General features: G+C 37.4%; 1 protein-coding gene across 1 annotated transcript; it reads right to left on the bottom strand.

The window, feature by feature from the left end:
* Positions 1-8,577: 8,577 nt before the first annotated feature.
* Positions 8,578-11,260, bottom strand: LOC149815005 (protein IQ-DOMAIN 6-like). The gene is made up of 4 exons (XM_089990463.1): positions 11,195-11,260; positions 10,856-11,077; positions 10,246-10,473; positions 8,578-9,593 (listed from the first exon to the last, which is right to left on the bottom strand). The coding sequence occupies exons 1-4, from the start codon at positions 11,258-11,260 to the stop codon at positions 8,676-8,678; spliced, it is 1,434 nt and encodes a 477-aa protein (XP_089846589.1). The 3' UTR covers positions 8,578-8,675.
* Between the last annotated feature and the right edge of the window lie 12,057 nt (positions 11,261-23,317).

Raw genomic sequence — 23,317 nt, forward strand, 5'->3', positions numbered from 1 at the left:
AGCACCTATATATGGGTACCAAGAACTGGCCTACATGCTATTTAGGGCCATAACTACACATGCCTTGAGAATATCGTAACACATATGGGTTGTGTGATTCTTGCAACCACAAAACTGATATACCACTTGATCATCTCTTTGATCACATTCGGGTTCCTTTGGTTGCCCTTGATTATCTTTAGCACCAAAATTTTAAAAATTTTAGAAGAAGGGCTTAAAATGATCAACCTCTCTTTCTCAACCATTACGATCACCACGACCTCGACCATGCCCTCTATGAGAGAAGAAGGCAGTAGTGGATGTTTATGCTTTCTGGAAGGACTTAAGATTTAACATTCGAAATCTCTTTTCTTGATTTAGCAAAAGATAAAAAATCTCAAAAAAACCTCAGGAGCTTATTAAGAGACGAAATAGTAAATGTTGTAATAAAACGTTCATAGTCTATGTTCAAAGCATTTAGAGTGTATTAAACTAGGTTTCCATATGAGACAAGTTCATTGGCTGCGCAAAGAAAGTTTGTAGAGAATTTAATATGATTCAGATATTTCACCATGCTCCTTTTTTTCACATTTTGAAGATCACGTTTCAACTGAAGGATTCTCACACTTAAGTGAGATGCATAAGATTGACTTAATGCAATCCACGTCTCCCTAGAAAATGGGACTATAATAATCAGCATCAATACAGCCTTGATAATTGTATCCTTGATCAAACTCAATGTGTGTTTATCAATACATTCCAATGTAATAAAATGCTCACCTTCTCTAATTAACGAAGTTGATGCAAGATGGAAACCATGTACGAATTTGATGGGATTCTAGCTATACATAACAAACTCAATTTGTGAGCACCACAACAAGTAGTTGTCTCTTTGCGGCTTAAAAGACACAATGAAGAACAAATTTCATTTAACTGCAGGGTTTGGCATCAAATAGGATGAACTTGACGCATCCAAACATGACATACATCCACTGTTGGGGTCTCTCTGTCTGTCTCACACAAAAGAGTTACACAATATTCAAGGACTCTTGAATACAAGGAGTTCAAATTTTGTTTGGACTCTTTTGGGTTACAAAATTGCTTTAATACAATTTCTACTTGACGCATCCAAACATGACGGGAGGGTGGTGTATGTTCGCCCCCGATGATTCACTGAATCCCACATCTGTGTTTGGGGGGTCGAATGAGCGCCACGTAGTCATGCACATGGGGCTCGTATTCCTGTGTATGTTGACATAACTTTGCATCGGACTCAGGTGTTGTTGCAAACACTTAAGTACCCTTTCTTGCTATTCTTGCCATAAAACGACGGTTTGAGAAAATGACAAAAATGTCCATTCAAAAAAGGGAAAACAAACGGTTCAAAAAAAGAACAAACATGTCCTCCATCCAGAAAGTCCCTGCACTGCAGGATTATCTGAGAAAGGAATCCCCCCTGAAGAAAGCCATGAACATCAACCCTCTCTCTCTCCATTCTCTTTCTGCTTCTGTGCACATCTAGCAGATGATCCTACACTGCTCCAGCAAGCATCGACTGACCTGCACATTGACTGTAGCATGGTTCAACTTGATGAGTTGTGGAGCCAGATTCAGAGATTTTGCCCTTACAGGAGGGGGGTTTGGGGGCTCCCACCGGTGTGGGTAGCATCGTTCAACTTAATAAGTTGTGGAGCCAGATTCAGAGATTTTGCCCTTACAGGAGGAAGGTTTGGGGGCTCCCACCAGTGTGGTAGCATCGTTTAACTTAATAAGTTATGGAGCCAGATTAAGAGATTTTGCCCCTACAGGAGGGGGGTTTGGAGGCTTCCCCTGGTGCAATAAAGTGTTTTATTTAATCGTGGTGCTCATGTTTCCTTCAGTTGTTTCTTGCTAAAGGTTTTCGTAACACCCTTTCCCACGATTTTTCTGCTCTTTTTTTCTGGTTTGAAGATGATGACTTCTGAAAGTTATTGTTCAATTTCCGAAAATGAACCTGTTATAGAGATCAGATTTCAAATCCGTAAAAAACGGTGTCTTTCTTATTGAGTCTAGTTTATTTCTGACAATTTTCAACAATTTTTATGGTTATTTCATTCCCCTTTTTTATTAAAAACCAGACCCCTATTATTCTGCATTATTTGAGTTGCACAGGTTTTTTAGTTCATTTTGCAAGAGTCATATCTCTCCAACGGCAGATCATTTTCCAAATCTGCAAAAAAGGTTTTCTTCTTTTATTTGTCTAGTTTATATCTAAAATTTTTTATAACTTTTTATACATATTTGATATTTTAAATTTGTTAAAATTCAGAACTGGTTACAGATTAATCTTATTTCACCATGATTAAACAAAACAGTTCCAGTTTTTTAAAAATTTGTAATATTAAATAAATATATAAAGTTATAAAAAATTTTAGATATAAACTAGATAAATAAAGAAAAAAAACCCTTTCTACAGATTTGGAAAATGATCTCCCGTTGGGGAGATATGACTCTTGCAAAATGAACTAAAAACCTGAGTATCTAAAACGATATAGAGTGTGATAAGGTCTTGGTTTTCGACCAAAAATAGGTATGAAATTACCATAAAAAATGCTGAAATTTAGTAGAAATAAACTAGACTCAATAACGAAGATGCCGCTTTTTACAGATCGGAAATCCGATCTCCGGTTATGGAGATACGCCCCTAACAAGTTGGTCTTGATTCAAATAACGATTTATGCGTGACGGCTGTAGCGATTTGTAGTGTTATTCAGTAAGCCGTCACGCGTAAATCGCTATTTGAATCAAGACCAACTTGTCGGGGGCGTATCTCCCTAACCGGAGATCGGATTTCAAATCCGTAAAAAGTGGTATCTTTCTTATTGAGTCTAGTTTATTCTTGTCAATTTTCAGCAATTTTTATGATTATTTGTTTTCCTATTTTGATTAAAAACTAAACCCTTATTATTATGCATTATTTAAGTTACACATATTTTTAGTTCATTTTGCGAGAGTCATATTTCTTCAATGAAATATCATTTTCCAAATCTGTAAAAAGGGTTTTCTTTTTTTATGTGTCTAGTTTATATTTAGAAATTTTTATAACTGTTTATACTTATTTGATATTTTAAATTTGTTAAAATTCAGGACTGGTTACAGATTAATCTTATTTAACCATGATTAAACAAAATAGTTCTAGTTTTTAACAGATTTGAAATATCAAATAAATATAAAAAGTTATAAAAATTTTCAGATATAAACTAGACAAATAAAGCAAAAAAACCCTTTTTACAAATTTGAAAAATGATCTCTCGTTGGGGAGATATGACTCTTGCAAAATGAACTAAAAACATGAGTATCTAAAACGATATAGAGTGTGACAGGGTCTTGGTTTTTGACCAAAAATAGGTATGAAATTACTATAAAAATTGCTGAAAATTATCAAAAATAAACTAGACTCAATAACGAAGATGTCCCTTTTTACGGATCGAAAATCCGATCTCCGGTTAGGGAGATACGCCACTGACAAGTTGGTATTGATTCAAATAGCGATTTACGCGTGACGGCTTACTGAATAACACTACAAATCGCTATATCGATTTGTAGTGTATTTCATGAGTCACTATATCGATTTGTGGTGTTGTTTAGTAAATCATTATGTGTAAATTACTATTGTGACTTAGAGTATTTTCAGTAAATCGTTGTGCGATTTACGACGTAAATCGGTATTTGAATCACGACCAACTTGTCGAGGGCGTATCTCCCTAACCGGAGATCGGATTTCAAATCCGTAAAAAGCGGTGTCTTTCTTATTGAGTCTAGTTTATTCTTGTCAATTTTAAGCAATATTTATGGTCATTTGTTTTCTTATTTTGATTAAAAACCAGACCTCTATTATTTTGTATTATTTAAGTTGCACATATTTTTAGTTCATTTTGCGAGAGTCATATCTCCCCAATGAAATATCATTTTCTAAATCTGTAAAAAGGGTTTTCTTTTTTTATGTCTCTAGTTTATATTTAAAAATTTTTATAACTGTTTATATACATTTGATATTTTAAATTTGTTAAAATTCAGGACTGGTTACAGATTAATCTTATTTAACCATGATTAAACAAAATAATTCTGGTTTTTTATATATTTGAAATATCAAATAAATATATAAAGTTATAAAAATTTCTAGATATAAACTAGACAAATAAAGCAAAAAAACCCTTTTTACAAATTTGAAAAATGATCTTCCGTTGGGAAGATATGACTCTTGCAAAATGAACTAAAAAATGAGTAACTCAAACGATATAGAGTATGATAAGGTCTTGGTTTTCGACCAAAAATAGGTATGAAATTACCATAAAAATTTCTAAAAATTAGCAGAAATAAACTAGACTCAATAACGAAGATGTCATTTTTTACGGATCGAAAATTTGATCTCCGGTTAGGGAGATACGCCCCCGACGAGTTGGTCTTGATTCAAATAGCGATTTACGCGTGATGGCTTACTGAATAATACTATAAATCGCTATAGCTGTCACGCGTAAATCACTATTTGAATCAAGACCAACTTGTTGGGGGCGTATCTCACTAACCGGAGATCGGATTTTCGATCCGTAAAAAGTGACATCTTTGTTATTGAGTCTAGTTTATTTCTACCAATTTTCAGTAATTTTTATGGTAAATTCATACCTATTTTTAGTCAAAAACCAAGACTCTGTCACACTCTATATCGTTTGAGTTACTCATGTTTTTAGTTCATTTTGCAAGAGTCATATCTTCCCAACGGAAGATCATTTTTCAAATCTGTAAAAAGAGTTTTTTTGCTTTATTTGTCTAGTTTATATCCAGAAATTTTTATAACTTTATATATTTATTTGATATTTCAAATATATAAAAAACTGAAACTATTTTGTTTAATCATGGTTAAATAAGATTAATATGTAACCAGTCCTGAATTTTAACAAATTTTAAATATCAAATATATATAAACAGTTATAAAAAATTTTAGATATAAACTAGACACATAAAGATAAAAAACCCTTTTTACAGATTTGGAAAATGATATTTCATTGGAGAGATATGACTCTCGCAAAATGAACTAAAAATATGTACAACTTAAATAATGCAGAATAATAGGGGTCTGGTTTTTAATCAAAATGTGAAAAAAAATGACCATAAATATTGCTTAAAATTGACAAGAATAATCTAGACTCAATAAGAAAGACACCGTTTTTTACGGATTTGAAATTCGATCTCCGGTTAGGGAGATACGCCTTCGACAAGTTGGTCTTGATTAAAATAGCGATTTACGCCGTAAATCGCACAATGATTTACTGAAAATACTCTAAGTACAATAGTGATTTACACATAATGATTTACTGAACAATACCATAAATCACTATAGTGACTCATGAAATACACTACAAATCGCTATAGCGATTTGTAGTGTTATTCAGTAAGCCATCACGCGTAAATCGCTATTTGAATCAATACCAACTTGTCGGGGGCGTATCTCCCTAACCGGAGATCGGATTTTCGATCCGTAAAAAGCAGCATCTTCGTTATTCAGTCTAGTTTATTTCTGCCGATTTTCAGCAATTTTAATTGTAATTTTATACCTGTTTTTGGTCGAAAACCAAGACCATATCACACTCTATATCGTTTTAGATACTCATGTTTTTAGTTCATTTTGCAAGAGTCATATCTCCCCAACGGGAGATCATTTTTCAAATTTGTAAAAAGGGTTTTTTTGCTTTATTTGTCTAGTTTATATCTGAAAATTTTTATAACTTTATATATTTATTTGATATTTCAAATTTGTTAAAAACTGAAACTATTTTGTTTAATCATGGTTAAATAAGATTAATCTGTAACCAGTCCTGAATTTTAACAAATTTAAAATATCAAATAAGTATAAACAGTTATAAAAATTTCCAGATATAAACTAGACATATAAAAAAAGAAAACCCTTTTTACAGATTTGGAAAATGATATTTCATTGAAGAGATATGACTCTCGCAAAATAAACTAAAAATATATGCAACTTAAATAATGCATAATAATAAGGGTTTAGTTTTTAATCAAAATGGGAAAACAAATCATTATAAAAATTACTGAAAATTATCAGGAATAAACTAGACTCAATAAGAAAGACACCACTTTTTACGGATTTGAAATCCGATCTCCGGTTAGGGAGATACGCCCCTGACAAGTTGGTCTTGATTCAAATAGCGATTTACGCGTGACGGCTTACAGAATAACACTACAAATTGCTATAGCCGTCACGCGTAAATCACTATTTGAATCAAGACCAACTTGTTGAGGGCGTATCTCCCTAACCGGAGATTGGATTTTCGATCCGTAAAAAGCGGCATCTTCGTTATTGAGTCTAGTTTATTTTTGTCAATTTCATACTTGTTTTTGGTAAAAAACCATGACCCTGTCACACTCTATATCGCTTGAGTTACTCATGTTTTTAGTTCATTTTGTAAGAGTCATATCTTTCCAACGTTAGATCATTTTTTAAATCTGTAAAAAGGGTTTTTTTGCTTTATTTGTTTAGTTTATATCTGAAATTTTTTATAACTTTATATATTTGTTTGATATTTCAAATCTGTTAAAAACCGAAACTGGTTACAGAATTTCTGGTTCTGTAACAGGTTCATTTCCTGAAATTGAACGGTAACTTTCAGAAGTCACCATCTTGAAAGCAAAAAAAAAAACAAAAAAATCGTAAGAAAGGGTGTTACCAAAACCTTTAACAAGAAATAACCGAAGGAAACATGAGCAACCATGATTAAACAAAACACTTTATTGCGTCGGGGGAAGCCCCCAAACCCCCCTCCTGTAAGGGCAATATCTCTGAATCAGGCTCAACAACTCATCAAGTTAAACCATGCTACAATCAATGTGCAGGTCAGTCAATGCTTGATGGAGCAATGTAGGATTGTCTGATAGATGTGCACAAAAGTAGAAAGAGAAGGAAGAGAGAGGATTGATGTTCATGGCCTTCTCCAAGGGGGATTCCTTTCTCGGATAATCCTGCAGTGCATCAAGTTGAATGATGCTACACATGCTGGGAAGAGCCCCCAAACCCCCCTCCTGTAAGGGCAAAAACTATGCTACTCACACTGGGAGGAGCCCTCAAACCCCCTTCCTGTAAGAGAAAAAACTCTGAATCAGGCTCCACATCTCATCAAGTTGAATGATGCTACCCATGCTGGGAAGAGCCCCCAAACCCCCCTCCTGTAAGGGCAAAAACTATGCTACTCACGCTGGGAGGAGCCCCCAAACCCCCCTTCTGTAAGGAAAAAAACTCTGAATCAGGCTCCACATCTCATCAAGTTGAATGATGCTACCCACGCTGGGAAGAGCCCCAAAACCCCCCTCCTGTAAGGGCAAAAACTATGCTACCCACACTGGGAGGAGCCTCCAAACCCCCCTCCTGTAAGGGCAAAAACTCTGAATCAGGCTCCACAACTAATCAAGTTGAATGATGCTACTCACGCTGGGAGGAGCCCTCAGACCCCCCTTCTGTAAGGATAAAAACTTTGAATCAGGCTCCACAACTCTTCAAGTTGAATGATGCTACCACGCTGGGAGGAGCCCCCAGACCCCTTTCCTGTAAGGGTAAAAACTCTGAATTAGGATCTACAACTCATTTAGTTGAATGATGCTACCCACGCTGGGAGGAACCCCCAAACCCTCCTCCTGTAAGGGTAAAAACTCTGAATCAGGCTCCACAACAGTCAATGTGCAGGTCAGTCAGTGCTTGATGGAGCAATGTAGGATAAACCACTGGATGTGCACAAAAGCAGAAAGAGAAGAGAGAGAGAGAGTGAGAGGGTTGATGTTCATGACCTCCAGGGAAGATTTCTTTCTCGGATAATCCTGCAGTGCAGAGACTGAGTCTTAAATAATCATCTTCGGGGCACTTAAGTCTTTACAACCACTCCTTTTCAAGAATCGTCATTTTTTTTTACACCAATGGAAGAGAGGGTACTTAAGTCTTTGCAATCGCATCAAACTCAACACTAATTAATGCTGACAAACATGGGGATACGAGACACACATGCTTACATACGTGGTGCTCTTTGGGACCCCCGAACATGAGATGTAGCTAACTGCCCTGTTCGGGGGGAGGGGGACATATAACTTGCTTTGAAACATGACATACATCCACTGTTGGGGTCTCTCTGTCTGTCTCACACAAAAGAGTTACACAATATTCAAGGACTCTTGAATACAAGGAGTTCAAATTTTGTTTGGACTCTTTTGGGTTACAAAATTGCTTTAATACAATTTCTACGAGACTCTTCCTTTCTATCTTCTGGGTCTCCTTGTGAGGAGGATTTTCTTTTTGTGCAACCTCATTGAATGTCTCATATGAATTTATCCTAGCATGAGAGTCCACTTTGACGTGCAAACCATTTGGAACCAAGACACCGTTTACCTAATCTGGATCTGGATATATCATTATCGGCACCTCCACCAAACATGAACTTTATGTCTACAAAGTGGAAACAGATCAGAAAAAATAATGCAAACTAACTGCTTTTATATTCTTTAACCCAGAAAAGATTAACAGAAAATTGCAACAATAAGTTAAACATTCAAGTATGCTTTTAACACGCTGCACCACAATTAAAACAAAACAGCTGTTACAAAGCCTTACATTACGAAGCCCTATATCGAACCTCGAAACTTGTACGGTTGTACATAGATCATTCATCACCATAGCAATAGTAACCTTTGTCCCTAACTCGAACAGATCCCCTTTCAGTTTGCTTCATCAAATTTTCAGACCAGCCAATATGTGTTGAATCTCCATTAGCAAGAAAAGATTTCGTGTATGGCTGAAAATCATCAGAGGCTGGCCTACGTATTCTATGAGAAGTACACGACTTCTGCTTCGCTTTCATCGACTCTGTGAAATTCATGTAACTGGGTCTACTGATGCTGCTTTCTTCTGATGTTGTGTGAGTGTTGTCTGATATGGGAGTGGATGCTGTTGCCGGAGAACAAGCAGAGCTCTCCTCATATCTGAGTTCAGAACTTGGGCTAGATGAAGATCGAGCACTTGAACGATGTGAATTAGACAAAGCTGCTGGAGGTTTAGCAGAGATCCTAGTACTGATGTTGTTCCTTCGAACTGCAACCGACCCAAGATCTTTTTGTTTTGTAAGCCTTTCTGTGTTATACTTTTGTTTAGGAAGATCCTCTGTGTTTTCAACATTATGCTTCGACCGTGTTAAAGTGTGATCGATGCATGTTCTAGGGGTGCCAACTGAATCCGCAATTGACTGCTCCATTAATCTGCTTTCCCATGGTTTGGCATCCATCCAACGCTCTAGCCAACTCCATCCCCAGCCGCCTTTGTCCGGCTCAAGTTTAAGGTTGTAAACTGATAAATTTGGTCTGCTATTCATCTTTGGGTTTGTATCACAATTTGAATTTGACCTCCACAACTGAAACATTAGGTTAAACATAACATTGGGAATATAGAGATTTAGACTAAGTGAGCATACCTGTTGGGAGAGGGAGTAAGCAAGAGCTCTTTCCCTTTTTATGGCTCCCTCTTGCCTCATTTGTAGGTTAGTTTTGATCTTCTCAAGGGTTCCTTGCCTGTCACACCATCCTTTCTGCTAGCAAATCAGAAATTTGGGTTAATGTAACCTTGAAAAACATATAACATCAGTCTTAGTGACAAGATTTAAAAAAAAATCCAAACACATTCAGCTAAGCAAAGCAAACTAGTTCCTCAAAATCCATCAATCACAACCATTTCAGTTGACACTTTATGTTGGCAATTGGAAAGGTTCTCCCTAATGCCCTTTACAAAAAATCCAAACTCCCATGTCAACATTTAATGATTAAAAACCAATAGAATGAAGTTCTCAAGAAACCCATTCTTGATTTTTCTTAGAGCTAGACTACAATTTCAATTTAATCCCTCAAGTAGAAAGTGAAAATCAGCCAAGTCACTGCCTGTATAGATTCGTTGAAGAACAGTTTCATGCAACAAAAGAAACAAAGTTATTCAGCTTGTGTACATGAACATAACCATTAAGTCACAAGTATAAACGGAGTTAGTTTCTAATTTATTTCATACGTCTTACATGTGATGTTGCTGAATTTATAGTGATGAACAGAGCTCGTGTTGTTAGAGACAAATGGATGGCACTAAATATTAGCCAAGCATAATCTTTCTAGACCTCGAGTAAAAATATTCAGATGCATCAAATCTGAATATTTCAAACAAACAGGATAAGCAAAAAAAAAGTAACGCGGCACCTCTGCTTGTTTCAAAGGATTCTTCTCAGTGCGGCATTCATCCAACATTTTCTGTACAGCCTGACCCTCAAGGGACATCCGCACCCGTCGGGCCCGCACACGTGCCTGCACCCTCACAAGCGCCTGCATGCATCTGAGAGTGACGGCTGCCTGATTCCGCACTCGACGGCCCCGGAAAATCGCTTGGAGACGAACAACAGCCTTAAGAGCTCTGAATGCCCTTCTAGCCTGTACATCAAAATTCAAAATCCTAGGGTTAATTTGCTTATAATCTCTTATATTACATTTGAAATACAAAGGATAAAATCGTTGCAATCTTTGCCAGCTTTTAAGATGAACTATTATTTCCTTGTCAAACTTTTAACTGGAAGCATCTTTACTTGTATCCATATGTGAACACCTTCTAGCCATCTATACAGCATTAGAATACACAGTTTTAAGTAGGAGATCACCTTGCAGTTCATTTCGACAACGTTAAGAAAGCCAGGTGAAAGTACAGTAAGAGTGGATTTTTCTCCAAGGCTACGATAAACCCCAAAACCTAAAACTGAAAAGTGGTTCTAGCATAGTAAAAAAGTGTGAAGTCAACAACTTTGAGGGATCTCTATACCAGAAACCCCAGAAATGCCGTCTGTATGCGAATCGCCGCCCACTCTTCTCTCACCACCCTAAAATCCTTGGCCGGTGCTCGGGCAATCGTCGCAATCACCGCATTATAAACATCTTCGGCCACCTTGGGCGAGCAGTCAGACACCTCCGACGGTGCCCTCGACGACGAGGATCGGCTCTTCCAGATCTTCCATTTCCGACTCCCTCTGCTCCCCAGTTTCTCCTGCACAACCAACCAAACAGCAGAGCCAAAACAATGAAAACCCTCAAACCTCCAACAGAAAACAACCAACAAATTTCCGTGACAACTGTCCACTGAGAGAGAGAGAGCGGTGAATACCTGGTCATCTATTTCACATTTCCTGCTTCCAATCAGAGATTTCAGCCATTTTCCTGAAGCACCCATTTTGGGTGAAAACCCAGATCTCTCTCTCTCTCTACTTTAATTTCTCTGAAGATTATCTGAGATAAGGGAAATGATGGCGTGGAGGGGAATGTTGGGTTTAATTGTTTTGAGCGGAGGAGAGGAAACGGGGGAATATGGTACGGGGGATTATTAGCAGTTTCTCTTTTGAATTTCAAAATACGAGGAACGGTTAGCCCGCCCACTTTCATTGTTCATCTTTATATGCTTATGTACTTTATAATAATGATTTTTATAAGCTTTTGAATGTTAAATAAATAAAGCTTTTGAATGTTAAAGAGTATTTATTGTAAAATTCAGTAATACGTAGGGGTGGGCAACGGGCCTGGCTGCCAGGATGGCCAATCCCACCTAGCCCATAGGTTTGGGTCCAGGTTGGGCCCATTAGCTAACGGGGCTCAAACCCAACTTGTTATAAGGTGTGATATATTTAGAGAAACTATTACTACCAAAATGGAGCTGAAGCCATATACCTTCGACAGACTAATAATGAAGTTCATAAAAATGCTCTCTTAGAAATGATCTGAAATAGGTGGAGGTTCAAGGAGGCCAGCAGAATCTTCTGATTAATCTCCTTGTCTTGCTGGCAGATGAGACATGTTCGCATATACCCCACCACATCATCTCTCATCTGCGACTAATAGTAGCCGCGCTCAAGGAGTGCTAAGGTCTGCTCTTTGCCTGGATGACCAGTCCATAGTGTATCATGATACTCCTTAAACAGTTAATGGTGGAGGCTTCCCTACTGCGACACAAAGACACATCCCCATTTTTTCACAAGAAAGTCATCCCGTAGTCAAAATTGTTGAGTCTTTCCCGCTTGCGCCAGAGAGACAAGATGTTGCACCGTCGGGTCCTACTGCATTCCTTTATGAATGTGGTCCAGGAATGCGCCCTCCAAGTAAACTTCGGAAGGCTCCGCCCGCACAACCATCAATTCCACCTTGCAAATCCAGGCATCAGCAACAACATTGGTTCTCCTCACCTTATACTCCAAAGCAAAATCGAACTCAGCCAGAAACATTTGTCATCGAGCTTGCTTGGACGTCAACTTCTTCTGCATCTAGAAATAGCTCATGGCGACATTATCCATCTTAACGATGAATTGGACACCCAAAAGATAGTGTCATCATGTCCTGATGTAGTGTACGATGGCCGTCATCTCACATTCATGCACAATATAGCGCATCTCTGCACCCTTTAGTTTTCGACTCTTCTAAGCAATCAGATGTCCCTCTTACATGATAACTCCACCGATGGCGAAGTCTGAAGTTTCTGTATCAACTTCAAAGGGTTTTGTATGATCCAACAATCGCAGCACAGGTTCCCTCATCAAGGCTTTCTTTAAGTCATTGAAGGCATCTTGGCAGGCTCCTATCCAGAGCCATACTCAAATCTTCTTTCGCAAATATATGAGGGACGCAACAATGAGGGAGTTGCCTTCGATGAACTGCCGATAGTAGTTTGCCAAACAAAGAAATGATCAAAACTCTGACACTTTAGTTGGCGGTCTTCATTCCTAAATGACACTTATCTTCTGCCCGTCGATGCTCAACAAACCATACCCCATAACATGGCCAAAGAAGCTGATCTCCTCCTATCCGAAGAGACACTTCTCTCGCTTGATACAAAGGTCATTCTCCTTTAACACCTAAAATATTATTCGTAAGTGCCCGACATGTTCCTCCATGCTGGTGTTGTAGATCACAATGTCATCCAGATAGACTGCCACAAACTTGTCTAAGTAAGGGTAGAAAATCTTATTTATCAATGTCTTGAACGTGGCCGGAGCATTAGTCTACCCGAATGGCATCACAAAAAATTTATAGGCACCATAGCTAGTGACACAAGTTGTGTTTGGCAAGTTACCATTTGCAATCCTCACATGCTAGTAACTCGATTGCAAATCTAGCTTCGAAAAGACTCGGGCACTGCCTAACTGATCGAACAAGTCCACTATCAATGGCAACAGATACTTGTTCTTCACCGTGACTTTGTTCAATGTACGGTAATCTATACATAACCTTTTGGATCCATCATGTTTCACCTGAAAGAGCACATGGGCACCAAATGGTGCTTTTGAAGGACAAACGATGACTGCTTCCAACATCTCGTCCAGCTGCCTGCGTAGCTCCTTTAATTCAGTCGGTCCCATGCGATAAGGGACCATGGTCGGAGGCTTTGCTCCCGATGTCAATTCAATCCTGTAGTCAACCTTGTGTCTTGGCGGCAGACGCTTCGACAGTTCTGAGGGCATAACTTCTTGAAACTCTTCTAACAAAAGGGCTAGGGTCGGTGACACTACTACTTCCACCTTCCCTTCTTCGGTGCACACAACAACTAGGAATATCTGCTCTCCCCGCTTGACACTCTTCTTCAGTTGCATCATAGATAGCATTGAAGTCTTGCCTCTAAGAGTGAGACACTGCACTGTGTGTGAAGAATTTGGTCCCATGATTGTCAATGAATTCACCTTCGACAACATCATTATATTCTGGCTGCGAAGAAACTCCATGCCTAAAATCATCTAGGGATACCACTGAGAAGTTGGCTTTATTGGCCCAACTTTCAATTTGGAAAGCTACATCCCTTTCTTCACCAAGGATGGGCTTGACCTTCGAGTTCACCGTCTTGATGGTCCTCTCCTTTGGCTCAGGCTTCAAGCCTAACCGCTTTGTCTTTTCTAGTAAAACGAAGTTATGTGTGGCCCAAGAGTCTACTATTGTCATAGTAGACTTTCCATTCATAATGACTTTCAAGTATATGAGTTCTTTGCTGACCGGTATGCTTTCAACTGCACAGTTTTTGACCGCATTTACGGTCTGCATAACCCCCATTCTGAGCTGCATGACCTCAGTATCACTACTCTCTACTTATACCTCGTTGGCTTGTCTGTCATCCTTCATGAAGCACTTTGGACATTGTCTTGCGATATGTCTATCACCACAGAACCAACAAGTCACAACCCGCTCTTTGTTGTCATTTTTGTACTTCTTAAAATTTTGTTTCTTGTCGAAGTGGTGTTGGGTCGACGTGTCACCCTTGTTATTGTGTTGATCCTCTTTCTTGCCTTCATGGTTCAACTTCTTCCCAACCTTGGTCGATGGAGTGAAGGTCTTGTGCTGAGTATTCACTAGGCGCTCGACCATCACATATGCATCTTCCAAAGTCTCGGGATTGCTACTTTCCACTTCGGACTTTACTCATGATTGTAGTCCCACAATAAACTAGTTGAGTTTATCCTCATCTGGCATATTGGGTACATTCAACATGAGATTTTGGAAAGTCCTGATGTAATCCATTAAGGCTCCAGTGTGCTTCAATTCTGACACCATCTGATATGCTTGGCGTTGTACATTTCGCTGCATAAAGTAGTTTCGTAGCTCAGTTTTGAAGGCCTCAAAAGTATCAATAACGCAATGCCCTCTTTTCATGTCGTTGTGTTTCCTTCTCTACTAGGCTATAACATCTCTGTCGAGTAGAGCTGCTCCAGCCTTCACCCTGAGGTCATCGACCAATACATTTTGAATATCCAGATAGTCTTCCATCTAGAACATGAAATTCTCTATGGCCTTATTGTCTCTGGAACCATTGAACTTTGTTGATCTCGACACATCTATCTTTGATGGCCTATCACCATTTTCGCCATTTAGGGTTACTGTCTGCTATAAAGTGTGGTTCTTCAACTGAAGCTCCCCTACTTCAGTCTGCAGGGTAGTTATTGTCATGGTCAGTGACATAACCTGTCCCATCAACAAGTTTACCTGCTCTCGCAAGCTTGTTACCTCATCGTCCATTGCTCTGAACGACTCAACTACGCATGAAATTGCTTTCTCATGCAAAGTCACATCAGCTGCCAATCTATTGATAGTCTCGGTCATCTGCTCATGGGCCCGAGGTGAACCCATCTCCTCGACTTTGACAACTGCCTTACATTTGATGTTACACAAGTTGTATTGGGGTGCCATGATGTCTTGCTTATAAATCATGGCCTGTCGACGTGTCTCTCGACACCGACTCCGAAATCCCTTCCCTAGTTCAAGAATGAGCTCCGATACCACTTGTTACGAGCCTATTTCTTCAACAGGCTAGTGTGACGCGATAGTCCTTCCTTACTGCCGTAAGCCTATCTGATCGCTCGCTTGCCATTGCAGAAGCTTTGAGTATAGAGAGTGTAAGAGAGTGAAAGAGAAGAGAATGAGAGAAATTGCAATCACTTGAAGGTAATCACAATGAGGGTGAACAAAGAAAGCTCAACACATTGGTATTCATTCACTATTTTACTCACAGGCACATTACAATTCAGATCTACGGGCTAACCCTTCAGGGTATTGATCAACCTGAACCAAAGTACAAGGGTGGCCCGAAGAAAGTTACAAGTGACTCAATCCTTACATCATGACTCAACAAAAAAAGAAGACTCTAGACACAACTGTACAAAGTAGGTCACAAGGGAACAACTAGATTACAAGTTTTTAAAAGTCTTTGATTGCTTGTAATTTTTGTGTTGATATTATAGAAAACACAAGTTGAAGTATAAGTAAAATAGTTGTGTTGTCATGGGATATATGCCACAATACCACATATACTATTGCATAAATCTTACTACTGGGTGTATGCTTATATCAAGGTATATGATTTTTAAAGAAGAAAAATTTGCATTTCGAAGAGAAAAAATTCAAAATCAAAGTCAAAACTTGCCAATTCTCTCTGTTATGACTGCCCCTATTCCTGATTTCAAAACTTTTGGAGAGAATAATGTAGTCAATAAGGAACAAGAGTCCTAACCATATCACACAGGTTTAGATCATTCAAGCCAAAGTACTGAAGAAATGGACTTACCTGAAGTTCATCAAACAAGTCGGTTGACTTCACCTTCCAGTTCTTCAAATGAGCCTATGCCAAACCTGACACATGAAGTTCCACCTATACCCATCAGATGTGACTCATCTACATGATGTAACATGGAAACCAAAAGTGTTCCAAGTCTCCAAGCACTCTATTCTTGAGGAACTTTTAGCTACTCTCTTACAAGATAAGAAAAATATCACCTTCAAAGAGGCTATCACTGATCCCAAAGGGTGTGATGCCATGAAAGTTGAATAAGAAGCTCTTAAAAAAAACCAAACGTGGGAACTTATCCCACCTCATTAATCAAGATGTATAGTTGCATGTAAAATAGATTTTCAAAATAAAAAGAAGATTTGATGGATCATTAGAATGATACAAAGCTCAGTTAGTTACTATTGGATAGTTGGTAGAAATCTTCTCATATCGTTGGGACCGAAGCTTGGAGGTACACAACAAAGGCACTATCTTAAAAGCGACAGTTGCCCCACCAGGACTTTGCTTGGGTGCAGTAAGGTTAAACACAACGTCGCTTCCAAGATACAACCAAGCCTACACCTCTCGTACAATACTAACCTCCCTTGACACTGGGTAGGTTAGTCACCACGACAAAGTTACATGAATATCTTCACAGGTTTAGAGAGAAGGAGAGATACTTAGGATGAAGCCAAAACTCTGAAAGAAGTTAACTTGTTTTTTTAAAATCTTTTTTGATATAAAGCAGTTTGGGGTATACCAAACCAAGTGGTGCAAGGTAATTCTCCCATCTTGGGTGGCCACCAACCTGACATGGTTGCCACATGTCACTAGCGTCCTATCCTTTGCGACCACAATCCCAATATGGATGCCACATGTCACTAGCATCCCATCCATGGGCGGCCACCATCCCAACATGAATGCCACATGTTACTAGTGTCCCATCATGGGTGGCCACCATCCCAACATGGATGCCATATGTCACTACCACCATCCCATCATGGGCGGCCACCTCTATAACATAGACTCCATGTGTTGCTGACCTCTCAACGTGCTTACATGTAGAGGCTATGCAAAATGATAGGTGTCGCCTCTTAGAAAAATCATAAAGGACCTTCAAAAACTTTTAAAGGTTAAGGTCATGGCCAAGGTCAGGAGAGCCAGAACCATGACCAAGTCTAGGACCATGACCAGGACTAGGTCTAAGACTAGGTCCAAGTCTGGGTTTGAAACCAAAACTAAATTTAAATATTAATTTTTAATATTTGAAGTTTATTTAACAAGCATTTGATAAGCCCAAGATCTAATGCCCTTGAGGGGCCTTGCCCTCTAAGGCAACCCTCCTCATTATAAACTTATAAAGTTTTTCAACAATAATCTATACGGGATAAAATATTTTTTATAAAAATGAACTTTTTCCTCCAAAAGATTTTCTCAAACAACTAGTAATAAGAAATAATTATTTTGCCAAAAAACCTTGTTCTCAAAAGGTTATATTTTGAGCCAAATAACAACAATCCCCCATGTGGGTCAAAATATAGGATAGGAAGAAAGAGTTCATGAAAATCATACACTTAAAATGAATGCACCTTTCTATTTGAACCTACACTTAGTGTGAATAAGATTCAAACAATCTTAAAAACTAAGTAGCTAGCCGCTTTGAACTTAGTCTCTAATGTAGACTTCTTACGCCTATTCACACACATACTCCTTTCAGATAAATATATGTGTCAACAAATATAAAAATATTGCATTTATTAAGGGTCCTATGCAGTATCCCACTTCATGAGTGCTCTAGAGACAACCCCCATCTCATAGAAGGCAACCCACAACTTTATACATGTATAGGTGAACTTGTCAAAGGTGAAAACATGTTTCAAACACGTTAGCCAATCTGGCCTATAGATCTCATTAAGAGCCAAGAGACTCATCCTTATGTCACAGGTTTTTTGAGCACTTACATTAGAATTGAACTTGAAGATACTCTCTATCTTCATATATTTCTTTGTGCTCACCCAATTACTCAAGTGACTTGCTCTTCCCATTAAACCAAGAACTTAGGTGACTCAAGTCACTCGGTTGGGTTTTCATCATGGGTAATCTTTTTAGTGGGTTTTAATTCCATTCCCTTAGATGTATTTTTACTAATTTTATGTGAATGACCTTTTGTAAATGGATCTGCCAAAGTTTGGTAAGATTTCATATATTCCACTGAAATTACTCCTTGCTTGAATAAATTATTCAGAGTATTGTGCTTTAGATTAATATGTCTAGATTTTCCATTATATATATATATATTGCTTCTTGCATTATATATAGCAGCTTAGCTATCAAGGTGAATAGCCATAGGAGGCAAGGGTTTGCTACCAAATAGAGTCTCAATTAATAGGTTCCTTAGTCATTCACCATCCATACTATCAGATGCTAGTGCTATGAGCTTACCCTTCATAGTGGATTGAGTTATATTGGTTTGCTTCTTGAAAGCCTAGGAAATAGCCACAGACCTAAGGGTAAAGACCCATCCACTTATGGATATCCAGTCATCCCTATCAGAGTTCCAATTAATATCACTATAACCTTCTAGGTTAGTGAGTTCCTCCGAATAAAATAACCTATAATCCAAAGTCCCATTAAGGTACTACAGGACCCTAAAAGCAACATCCTAATGATCAGGTCCTAGATTGCTAGTATATCTACTTAATTTGGACATGCAAAATGCTATGTCTGGTCTAATTTCATTTATAGTATAAATAAGACTTCTTATAATACTAGCATACTCAAGTTGAAAAATACTGTTTTCAGTGTATTTAGATAATTTAACACTATGATCAAATGGAGTATCAACAACTTTACAATCAAAATAATTAAAATTTCTAAGTATTTTCTCAGTATAACACAATTGATTGATGACATGTTCATGCTCATGTCTCACAAGTTTGATTTCTAGAATCACATCAACAAGCCCCATGTCTTTAATGTCAAAGTTAAGTAATAAAAAAGACGTAGTATCATTTATGCATTCTATATTATTGCTAAGTATCAACATGTCATCTAGATATAAATAAATTATGATGATGTTTTCATAATCAACTTTAGTATATATGCATTTCTAAGAATCATAAATGTTAAACTAAAACTGAAAATTACTTGGTCAAATTTTGCATGTCATTGTTTTGGAGCTCGTTTCAATCCGTATAAGGACTTAAGCAATTTACAAACTTCATTTCTTTGACCAGGAACTACAAAACCTTCAGGTTGATCCATGTAAATCTCTTCTTCTAAGTTGTCATTTAGAGAAATAGTTTTAACATTTATTTGATGAATTTCGAGTTTAAAAATATAAGCTAAGGTTATAAGCACTCTAGTTGATGTTATCCTAGATACTCGAGCATAAGTATCAAAATAATCAATCTTAGATTTTTGTTTAAAACCTTTTGTTACTAATCTTGTTTTAAATTTGTCAATTGATCCATTTTCTCTAAATTTCTTTTTAAAAATCTATTTATAGTCAAGAGACTTAAATCCTGATGGTAAATTTGCTAAGACCTAGGTTTTATTTTCAAGTATGGAATCAATTTCACTTTGAATCACTTTTTTTCACGATGCAGCAGGTGATGACATAACGTCAAAAAATCTTAAAGGATCTCTATCAATCATATAGAGATAAAAGTCTTTTTCAAGCTTAAAGGATATCTAAGTTTTGTATTTTCATGTTCCAAAGAAGGTCTTTTGGATACAGGTTCATGAAAACCAATGTGAGAAGAAAGATTTTGCAAGTCGTTGAAAAATAGATCTTCTCTAAACTCAGCATGTACATATTCAAAAATAGCTTTAGTTTCTAAGTTCATAAATCTATATGCCTTGTTTTTTTGAGAATAGCCAATAAAAACACATGTATTAGTTTTATGTCCTAATTTAGTTTGTTTGTGTTCATTTAATATAACATAGGCTACACAACCCTAAACTTTAAGATAGCTTAAATCCAATTTTGTGTTTTTTCATAATTTATATCGAGTAACATGTAATTTTGAATAAGGCACATGATTCAAAATATGACATGCACTGAGTAGGGCTTCTCCTCATAAATTAAAATTAAGTCCAGAACTAATTAGCATTGCATTTACCATGTCAATTAAAATTCTATTTGTTCTGCTATACCATTGTGCTCAGAAGCGTAAGGTGCAATGTTCTGTTTATGTATGCTATGTTCTTCACAAAATTTGGTGAAGTCATGAGATAATTTTTCTTCACCTCTGTCAGATCTGAATAAAATAATTTTATAATGATGAAAATTCTCAACTCGAGCCTTAAAAATCTTAAATTTTTTGAATGACTCATCTTTACTTTTCATAAGATAAACATATACAAATTTGAAAAAATCATCTATGAATGTTATGAAATACATATTATCCCCACGAGTTGGAGTATTTTTCAAATCACAAACATCACTACGTATGAGTTCAAGAATTTTATAACTTGTTTTCACTCCATGAAAAGGTTTTTTAATGAACTTTGCTTGAATGCACACATCACATTTATTATAATGATCATGCTTCTTGCAAACATGAATTATTCCTAATTTACCCATTTTCTTAATGGATCCAAAATGCACATGACTAAGTCTAGCATGCCATACATCAAGAGAGTCAAGCAAGTAAACAAAAACAGAGATATTATCATTGATAATGTTTAGTTTGAATAGTCCATTAGAAACGAAACTTTTTTAACAAATACACAATTCTTTGATAATATTATATTATCTGATTTAAAAATAAAATTAAAACCATGTGTGGTCAATAGAAAGGCTGATACAAGGTTCTTAGTCATAACGGGTACATGGTACACATTCGTGAGGATAAGACATTTCCTGAATGTGAATTTTAGTTTCATAGTCTTTTTTTCTTCAACCTTTACAGGATGAGAGTCTCCCATATAGACTTGATTGTCTTCTTCCATGACATCGTATGCTTTAAACATACTCCGGTCATTATAAGTATGAATGGTAGACCCAAAATCCACATACTACTCTCTGTCCATTTGAATCATGAAAATAGAGCTTACTACAACTACTAAGTTTGCTTCAATAGCTTGTGCCTTAGTGCCTTGTCTCTTATGATGACGACACTCTCTTGCATAGTGCTCCGTTAGCCACATATATAGAATGAAACAATTTCAGGTTTAGATTTCTTAAAATGTTTGGGTTTCTTGCTTTTAGATTTCAGAACAAGCATGAATATTGTCTTATGATCCATTATATTTACTTTAGTGCCAACTTATTTGACTAACTCCTTTTTGTCTCTACAACAAGCTTCTTCTTCAATATGAAGATTTTAAAAAAGTTGCCCCAAAGTAAAGTCTTCGTTCTTATGTTTTAACATATTACAATAGTTTTTCCATGAATTGGATAATTTTAGGGTAGAAGTGGTTTTTCATCAAGATTCATACCTTCCACACTAAGCCGGTGAACCAACAATTGCATTTCATCATTTTAGGGTAGAAGTGGTTTGTCATCAATAAACACAAAATCCATATATTTGCAGACTAAGAACTTTCGATTACCTGCATCCTCTGTATTGTATTTGCTCTAAAGAGCTTCCCAGAGCTTTTTCGCAGAGTCTACTTCAGTGTAGAGATTAAGCAGGGATCAAACAACACATTGAGAATGTGCCCTCGACACACATAGTCATCTTCCATCATCTTTTGGTGCTTCTTATTCTCAACAATTGTCTCTTCTTCTCGTTCAGAAGGACATGGTTCAGTGAGCACATACCCCACCTTGGCCATGTTCAAGAAGATCATGACCTTGTTCTACCAATGTTTGAAGTTACTCCCATTGAACTGAGACAGTTTGATAATCTCTTGATTCTCAATCTTCATAGTAGATGCCATGGAGCTAGACATGCCACTTTCAAATTGTTGAATAGTTGGTAGAAATCTTCTCAGAACGTTGAGACTGAAGCTTGGAGGCACGCAACAAAGGCACTATCTTGAAAGTGATAGTTGCCCTACCAGGACTTATCCTGGGTGCAGTAGGATTAAACACAACCTCACTTTCAGGATACAACCAAAGTCTGCACCTACCATGCAATGCTAACTGCTCCTGGCACTAGGTAGGTTAGTTACCATGACACAATTACCCTGAACAACTTCACAGGTTGAGAGAGGAGAGAGACTAGAGAAGAAGTCAAAAAACTAGAATAAGTTAACACTTTTTTTGAAATTCTTTTTTCATATAAAGCCATTGAGGTATACCAAACCAAGTGGTGCAAGGTAACTCGCCCATCCTAGGCAACCACCGGCCTGACATGGGCACCATGTGTCACTAGCATCCCATCATGGATGGCCACCATCACAACATGGACACCATGTGTCACTAGCATCACATCATGGGCGGTCACCATCCTAACATGGATGCCACATGTCACTGCCACCATCCCATTGCGGGCGACCACTGCTACAACATAGGCTTTATGTGTCACTGACCTCTCAACGTGCTTGCACATAGAGACTATCCAAAAGGATATGTGTTGCCTCCCAGAAAAGTCATAAAGAACCTTAAAAAACTTTTGAAGGTCAAGGTGAAGGCCAAAGCCAGGGCTAGGGCTAGGGCTAGGACCATGACCATGATCATGACGTGTCATTGACCTCTCAATGTGTTTACAGGTAGAGGCTACCAAAAGGATAGGTGTTGTCTCTCAGAAAAATCATAAAAGACCTTCAAAAACTTTTAAAAGTCAAAGCCAAGGCCATTACCATGACCATGACCATGATAAAGTCTGGGTCTAAGTCCGACTCCTGATCGAAAACCAAATCTAAATATTAATATTTAATATTTAATATTTAAAATTTATTTGACAAACCCAAGATCTAATGTCCTTGAGGGCCTTACTATCTGAAGCAACCCTCATTAAAAACTTATAAAGTTTTTCAACAATAATCAATACCTGACAAAACATTTTTCATAAAAATGGGTTTTTTCCTCCAAAAGATTTTCTCAAACAAGTAGAAATAAAAAAATGATTATTTTGTCAAAAAAAACTTTTTTTCAAACGGTTATATTTTGAGCCAAATAACAACCGTCACTAAATGATACAATAAGGAAGGGTTGAACTGTTTTGAAATATTTAGTCTTGTTGTAAAGCCCACTAGTATAAGGTTGGTGTTGCCATTGCTATTAGTAACGGGTGGGACATCAGGGAATTGGTTGTCCATAAT

Source organism: Nuphar pumila, chromosome 15 (genome assembly GCF_984573655.1).
Source record: "Nuphar pumila chromosome 15, dmNupPumi1.hap1.1, whole genome shotgun sequence".
Lineage (NCBI taxonomy): Eukaryota > Viridiplantae > Streptophyta > Magnoliopsida > Nymphaeales > Nymphaeaceae > Nuphar > Nuphar pumila.

Coding starts and splice junctions, on each gene's coding strand:
- LOC149815005 (XM_089990463.1), bottom strand. CDS start 11,260: ATGGGTGCTTCAGGAAAATGGCTGAAATCTCTGATTGGAAGCAGGAAA. Junction 11,078..11,194: donor AATGTGAAATAGATGACCAG/GTATTCACCGCT, acceptor TTGGTTGTGCAG/GAGAAACTGGGGAGCAGAGG. Junction 10,474..10,855: donor CGGCATTTCTGGGGTTTCTG/GTATAGAGATCC, acceptor TTTGATGTACAG/GCTAGAAGGGCATTCAGAGC.